Source organism: Diadema antillarum, unplaced genomic scaffold, assembly GCF_040938485.1.
Source record: "Diadema antillarum isolate AM-2024a unplaced genomic scaffold, OU_Dant_1.0 seq00001508_RagTag, whole genome shotgun sequence".
Lineage (NCBI taxonomy): Eukaryota > Metazoa > Echinodermata > Echinoidea > Diadematoida > Diadematidae > Diadema > Diadema antillarum.
The window spans coordinates 303311-315656 of record NW_027272242.1 but is presented as its reverse complement, the minus strand read 5'-3'; the positions used below and the strand labels follow the sequence as shown (position 1 = coordinate 315656).

The 12346-nt window shown below is 38.1% G+C and overlaps 1 protein-coding gene across 1 annotated transcript in view; it reads right to left on the bottom strand.

The window, feature by feature from the left end:
• The window catches only part of LOC139710194 (E3 ubiquitin-protein ligase NEDD4-like), a 68931-nt gene that overhangs the window by 48883 nt on the left and 7702 nt on the right, over positions 1-12346 (bottom strand). The window contains exons 2-4 of the mRNA XM_071622126.1: positions 12136-12221; positions 10898-10982; positions 6190-6228 (exon numbers count right to left, since the gene is read on the bottom strand). Coding sequence (XP_071478227.1) covers positions 6190-6228; positions 10898-10982; positions 12136-12221 — 210 coding nt within the window. The remainder of the gene's footprint in view (positions 1-6189; positions 6229-10897; positions 10983-12135; positions 12222-12346) is intronic.

Here is a 12346-nt window from a genome sequence, read left to right as displayed (position 1 = left end):
GAAACTCCATAGGAACAATCGGGACTTTCATTTTGCACCCGAGGTAAGCGATATTCGGCTTATCCGAGTTCGAGGTATCCGAGTTTGACTGTATTCGCGAAATTAACAACACACGAAAATATTACCTTCCAAAATGAATCCCTTGCCTTGATGATATGAACATTTCAGTACTAGTATACCATGTCACGGCTTACCGAACACACCATACTGGCTAAGCTTGTTTACGCACGTCCATGTCTACTTACGAATACTAGTATCATTCTTATTAGCTAGTAAGTTGAAAATTCACACTTTCTTTGCCACTTCATATTTTCTCTGGTCCCCCAATCGCGAATTTAACCACTCGCGAAAATGTGTGACAGCGACAATTCGCGAAAATTTATGTATGCGAAAATTATAGCGTATACAGTATTTACAATGATGTTCATGAGGATAAAGAAAGACTCTGGCACGGAACAGCACTGAAGATTATGCCATCACAGCCATGAATGCATAAAACACATCATAATAAGCCATTTCAGAAGAAATGATTTCTTTCATTTGTCTCTGCAACCTAAATTTACAATCATATTCTAAAGTCTCATCATCCACACTTTTGATCCATTCTTTTTTTCTTTTCTTTCTTTTGATAAACAATGTATTACTCATCTTTAACCTTACTATTTCTATAGCTTCCGTATTTAATCCAAGTGACACATACATGTAAAACACCAAGAAATTGCAACAAGAACCGGTAACTCAGAGTTTTCAAAGCTGGTAACAGCTTGTGTAACGATGCCTACATGATACATGCAGGCCTGTTACACGGATGAAACGTTTTACACACTACAGTGATCACAACATTTCCGCTCTCCAATATGGCAAGCGCGATGAGGGCCTTCTCCTGCCACATAAAATGTTGATCCAAACAAAGCAAAGCCATGATACTGTATACGCTATATATTTCGCGAGGGTTTTATTTTTGCGAATTTCGCGAGTTGGGAGCTATTCGCGAAATTAACAACACGCAAAAATATTACCTTCCAAAATGAATCCCTTGCCTTGATGATACGAACATTTCAGTACTAGTATACCATGTCACGGCTTACCGAACAGACCATACTGGCTAAGCTTGTTTACGCACGTCCACGTCTACTTACGAATACTGTAGAGAGCCAATCCATTATCGCAAGGGGACCACTCGTCAGAAATCTAGCGCGATGGACTTAACCACTTCAAAAATGTTGAATTCTAACTTACTAGTTCGCAGAGTTTGGTAAGTTTTTTTCATGCAGTGTATAACTAGTATCATTCTTATTTGCTTGTAAGTTGAAAATTCACACTTTCTTTGCCACTTCATATTTTCTCTGGTCCCCCAATCGCGAATTTAACCACTCGCGAAAATGTGTGACAGCGGCAATTCGCGAAAATTTATGTACGCGAAAATTATAGCGTATACAGTATTCTGCTAATGAAATCCAACAGGAGATGGTAGAAAAAACGACAACAAATTAGGAAATTATTTTGTTTGACTGCAGTTTCTATTATCACCTTCAGGCGAGTCAATTATGAATAGGTGGGAGTATCAAGCAATAGTTTTAAAGAAGGCACTAGACTCAATGGCCAGTCCTTTCGAAAATTGTTACCCATGAGATCCCTCTAGACCCAGGTGCACACCAGACCCAGGTGTGAGCTCTATGCACATGGGGGCTTATGATGTTTGGCCCTCCGGAAAAACAGTGAGTACATTACCTTGGGTGGTGAATGGAATTTTGTGAGTGCTATCTTGCACTACTCAGTATTTATCTTGGAGCACAAACATTATTAAAATACACTTTCTTAGCCCTCCATCATAGGACCAATTCAAAGTGACACCTGGCTATTGGCAGAGAGTTTACACACAGAGAATGATACACAAGTATTGTACCCTCTCCACATTTTGTGACAAGCAATTTTTTTTTCTCACTAAGTGATAGAAACTTTGGGTTTAATACTCTCCACCATGAGACAAACTATTGAAAAATCATGAGATTCAAGGATTGCTGCATGCCCCCTGGATAATACTCTTGCAATTTGGGTATGTAGACCCCCCCCCCCCCCCCCCCCCATGGGGCACCATCATCACTTGCACATTCTGTGAAACAAAAACAATCAAACAAACAAACTATATTCTGACAGAGGAAAGAGCAGTCTACTAGCAGTCTTAAACCTGACAGGCCAAAGATGATGTCATAGCAACAAGCCACCTTCCCCCTGTCATGGCATAAAAACCTATACAAGTGTGCCTGACATAAGAGACAAAAAGATGAGTACACTGGAAATGTCCTCCTTATCACCTAAAGAGATCTCTGACAAGGGCTGAAACATAAAAGAGAGGTCTGGATCAGGTCGAGCTCTGCCACATGTTTAACGTCTAGACGGATAACTGTCCAGATCGCATACACAGTCTGTCAATGACTACAGGGAAGCCGGGAATGACAAGCAAGCACAGGACATCATACAAACAGCTGTCACACTTGTGTTGTGACTAAAGGCAATCGATGAACTAATTTAGCATCAAAAGCTAGATATTTGTAGGCAAAATAACAAACAACAAGCTATTCTAGTTGTAAGGTATTCAAAGGGAAGCCATGTGTGCCTCTTCCAAGAGCTGACTCATGATTCTGAGAGGTAAAAAAAAAACACTGCCAGCTTTAAACAAAAACTAGAGTTGAATTTGTCAACACTGACAAATTAGGTGATCCGATATACTCGGATCACCTAAAAAAACAACTCTGAAAAGTGTAATCTCAGACTCCCTTTAGATGAACATACACTCATCTGCATACATGTGCACTGCTGCAGCAAGATATTTGATCTTGAGGAGTGTTTTAAGAGCAAATGAAGGGACTTTTCGAAGGAGCAAACATAGATGCTTGTATGGTGCATGCCTTGTGTTTTCATTCTTGGACAAGATGATTTGCCCACAATGCTCCTCTTCACTAAAGGTGTACAATATATTAAACAGGTAAAGTACCTGTCAATGCCATGGCTTCTCTAATAAAACTGGCAATACTAAAGAGGCTACCCTGGGTGAATAAGATCATATTATTACTACCTCTGAACAGAATTTTTACCCCTATCCTACAAAAAAAAAAAGAAGAAGTGATATTGAGATTACCATTGAAACATATTTTCTCCCATTCTTCTAGAAGGTTCCTTTCACATAATACCTTATGATCAACATATGTACACAATTCCATCTAAAGAGCTTAAGATTTTAGAGAGTTCATCTTTACCATGATTTGTCTTGTGACAATGACGATACAATTTCTGCTATGCCCCCTCCTTCCTCCCCCCCCCCCCTCAAAAAAAGAAAAGAAAACAAGACTGATCAACAACACCCTAATTCTTACAACCCCTCATAAACTTATGTTTGGTGAGATTTTAAAAATGCAGTCACACCGTGTTTTCCAATATGTGTGCCATTATTCAGTGTGTGCCATGAACTTCATGGCAGTAAATGCAGCCAGCTGTAGTGTACTACAATTTTTCCTTCACTGAAAAGAGATACCCTACAGTTACTGTACATGTATAATGTATGTAATGCATCTCATCTGCTCATAGCTTCTAATTCATTCTTTATAGTTGTATACAGTCAGTGTTTTGATGCACGCAGGATGGGCTTTTGATTCACTGCAGGAAAATTCAATTCAAGAAAAACTCAGAATACAATATTGTTCATTGGAAATGCACTCCAATGCCCATATTATGTACCAACTCCCATTTATCATGAATTACAAAACTGCAGAGAGCATTAAAATTCCTAAACAGTGTCATTAATATCCATCACTCACTATAATAGAACCTCTCACATCACAGGTCATACCAAAAACCTGACCAAGAGAACTGAGAATAACTTCCTCTTTAGAAGAGTATAAAGTACTAGTCAGCAAAGTGTGCAACTAGTATCTGATACCCCGCGGAGTGCAGCATATCTCTAGCATGGATGCATGCACAAGGCAGCAGCTCACAGGCTTGTTTGAATAGCTGCAAATATATTACAATTTATGGATCATGTTTCTTTTCCAACGGCCTAGTATCGAAGCATTTCATTCACCTACTCCCTTCCATTAAGTTTCCTAGACAGGGATTTGCCTAGTTGCAGAAAATCTGAATACATTTAATACAGAACCTGTCTATTCCAAGAATCAAGATTCAAGATTTGACTAACAGTCTGTTTGAACTTAAGAGCACTGTAAAAGGAAAATATCTTGCTGTGTACACATTTTTGCATAGTTTGTGCTCTTTTTAACTAGCATGGAAGTAAGAACACTAGACATTTGGGGGCAATATTAAAAGGTGTACCAAATTGCTTTCATCAGCAATTTTAGGTTTAGTGAAGTACATGTACACTAAAATTGGCTTGATAAAGATACATATTGTTAAACACACTGTGCGTGTATTCAACTATCTTCCGGCAGAAACTCCCCGTAGTTACCTCCGCCAAGGGAGGAGGTTATGTTTTTGTTACCGTTGGTTTGTGTGTATGTTCGTTAGTTTAATAGTTAGTTTGTCTGTGTGCAAAATAACTCAAAAAGTAGTTAACGGATTGGGATGAAACTTGCAGGAAAGGTTGAGAATGACACAAGTACCAAACGATTAACTTTTAATAGTGATCCGAGAATTTTGGGGGAATTTATGAAGGATTTTTGATATTTTGGCAGGTAGGGTCAATGAACTTGGGAGTTCAGGCTGCGCATATTTGAGGTTTGTATGCGCGTACTAAAGTGTGTGCTCATAGTTTCTGCTAGGGCGAGGCGCGCCGTGCAGCTGAGGGTTTATGACGTAACAATTAAATGCTTCTATATTGGGAAATCGGGCGACTTTCAGCACACTATAAACACTTTCAGCATGCTATAAGTACGTAGGACTATGGGTGGAAATCACTGATGGAAGAACAAGATCAGTGATGGAAATGAGCTGCATGCTTGGCGGAGGTCTGCACTCTCAGAGTGCTTCTCTAGTTACAAACTGTTACCAGTAAAATGCCATATATATGGGAAATCCCCTATCATTTTCTGACTGCAAACGTCCAGTACACTTCTCTATTGTGTATGATCTAACAGAATACGAATACCAGTAGGTCATTTCGGCCACTTAAAAGTGGAAGCATGATAGTGTAACTTCTGGTGGATCATGTGATTATCAGGGATCACATGGTCTCAGTGAAGCCACACCCTTAACCCACTGAGGACGGGCTGATTTTGCTACAACACGCATTTCCCATAGACATCTGCCCGATTATACTTGGGACTCGTCCTCAACGGGTTAATCAGGACCCTTGATGCTGTCATCACATTGGTGTGTATCTGAGCACATTGTGGATAATAAGGTTTATGTATATTCATTATCTATAGAGAGCAAAACAATTGTAAATCAAGGCAATTGTCTATAGTTTGGGGATATGAAAATTGCAATTTTTTTTCTCAAAGTAAGATTTCTATTAATAATTTTCTATAGTTGAATGTGTGTCTCTACAGTCACATTAATGGTATCAAATATGCACAATTTTAAAAAGAAGAAGTAAAAGTCTTTGCCCCAATCATGCCAGTTGTGCTGTCACTGATCCCTTGAAGACAACTCTTCATTATAGCACACATTGTCAAGCAGGTTCTGTTCTCATGGGAATATAAGTTGGTTATGAATGGGACTATTCAAACCAAATAGCATGAGTGGCTCAGTCACGTCTGTCTGCCAACAAGCTTGATTGCAATGGCTGTTTGAGTTCATGCCTTAGCCTTTGTCTCTGCCAATATGTAGGCTACAATATATGTTCTAAAGACCATTTTCAGACATAAGGGTCTAGTGTCACATAATACATTGTTTTCACTACCAGTATGTTCCCAATCTCTATGAAATGGTGCACAAAGCAGTCTCCACAGGGTAGTACTTCTATGATTATTCACTTTTCATTTCTGGCTCAGCATGGTTCCACCTAACATCCCTAAACGGATTTAGGAATAACATGGTTATGGAAGCTGTGAAGCTGTAACAGCAGCAAAACCCAGCTGGTGAAAGCGCAGCACATGACTGGCCCAGTAAGGCAAGGGGATCTGTCAACCGCCTCCCCCCCCCCAAAAAAAAAGAGGGGCATTAGTCACCCCCACCCCCCGATTACTAACAGCACCCCAATAGAATCCCGCCAGCTCTCGTGATTGTTGCACTCACCCGAAAGAGGAAGTCTTCGTACCACTTGGGGTTCAGCGTCTGTGGGAGAAAAAAAAAGAATAAAGAGCAGAAGAAAATGAAAAAAACACATCAAAACTTTACTGAAAGGATGTCACGTTTCAGGTAATTATCGAGATTTCATGTCACAGTTCACCCATGTGACCTTTGGCAGGGCAATCACTGCATGCAATTTACATTTACAGGTATCCCATTCACCGTTTAACTACTGATGCAGCAAACAATTACTTACATTTTGTAACTGTACTGCAATATCACAACATTACCATGCCTCTAAGAGCACATTTACTCATTGCTTTTTATCTTCTTACATTTTTTGATCAAGTTCTCTCTTACAGCTCTAAATCACCCTCTAAATGCACTATAAAAACCAACCTGTTTCCTTCTTTATAAGACAAAGGTTTTGTCCTTCCTACCTTTGGTTCAGCCACCTGTATAATCCCCAGAGTATTAATACATTCAAATTCACTCACTGCTTCCCTCATAATATGCATCAATGCTATAAAATTGTTTCTCAAACAAAAAATGTTCTCCTTTTTGAACATACAATGTTTTACCCATGGAAGAACATAAAAAGTTGTCCCCTACAACAAAATTATATTTATTCAATTGTTGACTGGTACTTGTCTAATCCATACAATATCACCTAATACAGGCACCAAAGTGTGATGTCATAGCAATTCATAGCCTTGGAAATTGGTTCTAAACAACCTAAACTGGCCTAAATATCTGTGAACACTCAATCATTGCTAACCATGCTCACACCTGGTTCCCGGCCCAAGCTGTAAAAAGAGACTGCGACATCATCACTTTGGTACGGTACTCTATATGGTCCTTGATTCACATGCATCCTTAACAAAGGATATTCAGGGTTGTTCAAACACAAATTGTTTGTAATCAATGTACAATGTATACCAGTAAATATTTAACTGCTTATTGAAGCACAACTGCATATCATAGGCATATACATCATAATACCTTCATACGAACAGCCTAGTACCATGTACTTGAAATAATTTGGCCTTCAACCAGTAATTCCAATGCATTCTCATAATATGATACACTCTACATATCTTCAAACATGCTCATGCATTTTCATACTAGTTCAGAACAGTTTTCCAAATATTCTAGAAGGGCAATATCACTTAGCAATTTCTATTGTGACAAAAATCCCAACAAATAAAAAATGTTAACAGTGGTAACAATACCGGCAATTCATCTAAAAAGAAAGAGTTTACCAAACATTTAATTCAACAATGAAATCCCATTGAGCTGCAAGGATCAGCAAAATGTAGAGACAGAAAGTTTTTCAATATCCTAGGTGGAAATGAATAGGAGTGTGCAGAAATTTATATTTTCGAGATATTTTAACACCACAAATCCAGCTGCAAAGCCTTCTGTCAGATTATGTTCATGTCAGAACATAACCGTCAGAAAGTTTCTATTGTCCTTCTTTTTGAAATGTGTAAGTAACTACCTGGTACCCTAACAACAAAAAGTAATGTCACTACCTTCAAATGCATTTGCCATTTAAAGTGCAAGAGCAAACAGACCTCAACTACTTGTATTGAATTCCACTTCACTGTAACAGTTCACTTGGCATCAAATGACGGTATCGTTACTATCTCTTGTCCAAACAAGGTTACAATATCCCCATAGACCTCATACACGACCCACAATACAGTACATCCATAGGCAATAGGCTTTCTACCACATAAAGTTTCCAAGCCGGGGGATTTTCATTTAACAATAAACAAACAAACAAAACACACACAAGCACACACAAACAGAACCACAACTAACTGAATGGCCTGCATTAATCTGATGTACAACATATACATGTATCATCAAACATACCCGGTAGGTTTCATTACCTATAGGAATATCGTAGTAGTAGCTCCCTTTCTCTCTCTCTCTCTCTCTCTCTCTCTCTCTCTCTCTCAAGGAACCAAAAGTTTACGTCACTATAACTATGGCAATATTTCAGCAGTTTCAGTGTCCAGGACGTTAAAACTGCATACACTAACCACAAAAGTTCATAAAAATATGATTACTTCTTCTCTCGACTGCACTGTGCAAGTACCGTAGGTATAAGAGATCAGGAGAATTTGAATCATCACTCTTTAACAATGGTAATTAGACCCATTTAGTAATCCATGCACACAAAATATGATTCAAGCAATTTTGTTGATACTCTATTAAAATGGATTATAATCACTAACACACATGTCATACTCTTCATTTGGAGGAGAAAGTGTTGGTGACACCTACTACTACACTCAGTGAAGACTTGTACACAGCTTCTCTAAAGACGAAACCTCCTCTCGACTTTGATATCTGCATATCATACAATGTATTCAGACTATACTTCAGTTGTACTTCACCATACCACATGCGTTCTACCAGGTACTCTGTTATCCTATACCTGTCTCATAGTGTAAGCACAACAGAAAATGAACAATCTTGCTTATACATTAAAAAAAAAATCATTGTTTTGAATCGATACAGTTAGAAACATTATGCACAATGTCTGTATATAATGCATATTGCATACATTTGAGCTGTTATTTTCGCGAATGAGGTCAAAGACACGTTCGCAAGTTGTTGTTTTTGCGATTTGACACAAAGCTATTGTAAATGCGCTAATGCCTGCCTGTTTGTGATATTTTTGCGTGTTGTTAAATTTGTGAGAATTAAACCCTCCCAAAGGTACATGTAACAGCCTTAACATTATACCTAGGCCCCGTTTCATAAAGCTGTTCGTAAAGTTACGAACAACTTACGAGCGACTGGTGGTAAGTTCTGATGTGCTATATTTATCAGAATTTCCATAATTCAGCACAAGAACTGATCACCAGTTGCTCGTAAGTTGTTCGTAACTTTACGAACAGCTTTATGAAACAGGGCCCAGTATATCCATGTTTGGGGTTTGTTTGTTTTCCCTGGTATGTCCTGAACAATTGATAATAAGTGAATACAATAAAAATACGTGTATTAAAATATAGTACATAGTGGAACATTTGTGATTGTTATATTTCTTGCATGGGGACTCTTGGGTTGACAAATAGGAAAAAGTCATCTTGTTGAAGCTTGTGTACTATTGTGTAGACATAGCATACAACAGTGTAATGTTCCATAGACTTGCATTTTAGACTGCATATTTTCTGCATCCTGTGCTCTACTCTGACAGAAGGGAAAAAGATCTTGTGTACCCCATTGTGTCCTTTGGCGTATTGCTATGTATGCCAGCATAGGCACAGCATGGGGCAGCGTAAGCTTCCCATAGTCAGAACACAACACTATGCAACTCTACGCAGCCCAATGTGAAAGCCCTATTTACCTGTAGTCTTAACAGTGGAACTTACATTACTGTAAATGTGGACATTTTCGCCTGAATAATCTTTTGCACTTAGCTGGGTAAAATGAATTTGGTATGCTTTGATACAAGCTCAGTTCTCAAAGGACATTGTAGTAAAATTGTAAGTCAACCCAAAAGTTATATTTATTATCCAAGGAATTTGTTTGTGTGCAGAATCTAATATAGCCCTAATCTAGGTCATGTACTGTATCTAGCAGTAGACAGATCAATGTTGTAAATGGACTTTACTTACCGGTACTATATAACAAATGGTTATGCTCTTTCATATACTATTCTAGCCACTATACACTCCAAATGCATCATCAGCCTTTGTGCAATTTAATTTTACAAAGGCCTTCAACCCTGGTGAAATTAAATTGCACTGTGACTAATTAAGCATTTGTCATTTACATCATCTAGCATGCGGCATTCAAGATCATGTGCTATCTAAATAACATTGTCTCATACACAAGACAAGAGATAAAGAGGGAGCATTATTCAGTATCACTGCCAAGGCAGTAGAATGCCTCATTTGCATAACATCTCACACAATAATTCTCTCCAGCCTGTCAACTTTATGCATTAATGTGATGTTATCTTGGCCACGGATGCATCTGTAGTGTCTGACAAGGCATCACGGAAGATATTTCCCCCTCTTGCTGAAATGAGTATTCTGGCATGGCCCCCCCCCCCCCCCCCCCCCCAGTATTGACAGGCAGGTGCTTATCCATTCATATCACTTGCTAGTCATTGAATCTTAGGTTGCATTTACATTCAAAAGGCAGAATCAGCATTCTAAAACACTGATTCTAAAACATGATCCAAAAAGCTATTTATGAGAGTACCGTTCACACTCAATTGTTTTCAAGCTTGAGAAAGACCAGTCGCAGTTGCTACGCTGACCTGAGCAGGCAGGTTAAATTTGGGTGTGTGTTTTCTCGGAAGTTCTGAATTGAGTGTGTGCATTGTTCAAGTTTCGACTGGCTACGTGCTTAGCATGTCTATTATTAATACATTTTTTAAATTTTGATATCATTTTGATTATCTACTAGTACACCGGTGTGGGCTTCAGACAATGATAGGAAACATGAGTATTTATGCTTCCCTGTAAATGCGATTACAGAGAAATGATGATTATAAACACACAAATTTGTGCATTTCAAACAAGTGTTTGGAAACGCTGTTCATATCAAGGCAAGTTGGGTCACAACCATGTATTGCACTGATGGCCGCGAAAAAGTTGAGCATAAACGCACTCTAGGGTTGCCCCTGGCAAGCAGGCAAGTGGATTTGCACAACAGCAGCTATACAATGTGTGGAGAGGATATTTACCTTCTTGATTGTCCTAGTCTGTACCACTGAGATACCACCATCGTCTCGGTCACCTCGGAAGAGCTTGATCCTTACATAAGGATCACTGGACAAAAAAGGGAGAAAGAGAAAAAAACAAACAAACAAACAGGAGAAACAAAGTGTCAGAGACGCAAACAAATCAGGTCAAAAGATCAAAAAGAAGGAGTGGAATAGGTTTGTTGAAACTAATACAGTAAGTTAATATGGTTATGTGTAGCTTTTAGGTTTTGCTTTTTATTTCTTCTGATGGACTAAACACTCACAAAAGAACATGTACCAATCAATGAACAGGAACAATACATATAATGCAGTAAATTTACCTTGCACACTGTCATTTGCAATCAACAGAGAACATTCATACCATAAGAAAAGAAAGTTTTATGGCTGAATACTGCAATGTGCATTCCTGACACAGTGCAATATTTCTTAATAGATGTCTAGTAAAAAAAAAAAAAAAAAATGTATTTCTTCCTTCAAGCACAATCACTTTTTAGAACAACTTCTCAACAGTCACCCATGAAATGATTACAGAAGGAAACATTTCAGACAATGTACTACGACCGTATTTAAAACTTCTGAATATATCTAATTTTCTCTTCATTATCAGGTCATCATTTGTTTAGTGTTACATGATATGATTCTTTAATTCACAACGAACATAAGACATGGAAAATTTAAATTTCATACAAAATCTCACACATTAAATTCATGATCTGCCATATCAACTGTAATATCAAACTACTGCTTATCTGCAGGAAAGTGTCACCTGAAAGTACTCCATGCTTTATTTGAAGTGTATTGCATTGATGCCATTTGGGAAAGTGTCACCTGAAAGTACTCCATGCTTTATTTGAAGTGTATTGCATTGGTGCCATTTGCTTGAACTGCTATTACATCACTCTGTATTTGAATTCCCTGATATAAAGATGCATCTATCTCTGTAAGCAAAAAAAAAAGTAATAAAATAAATAATAATAATAATAATAATAATAATAATAATAATAAGAATAATAATAATAATAATAATAAATAAAAAATAAAATAACATATTCACCATTACGTTGTATGCATGTGCCATTTGCCTACCATCAATAGCAGAAAATGATAAGCAGAAAGGTTGTACTTTTTATTCAATAAGTAGGGAAAGCCAGAGAAAGAACTGCAATGACTCTGCTGTTTTCTAGTTTGTTGGCAGTAATGATGTATAGCATACGTACCTTGCTCCAAATATATCCTTTTTGGCAAGTGCTCTGCCTTCAATGATCCGAACCTTAACAATACGGGTGGTGCCAGGGGGCTCCCCCTGTTGACAGAAAAAAAAAGAAAAGAAGAACAGATGTTTGGGGGGCACATTGGTAAATTCCACATGGTACAAAATCATATTGGACATTATGTACACAAGTGTACACAACATCACACCTCTTACTG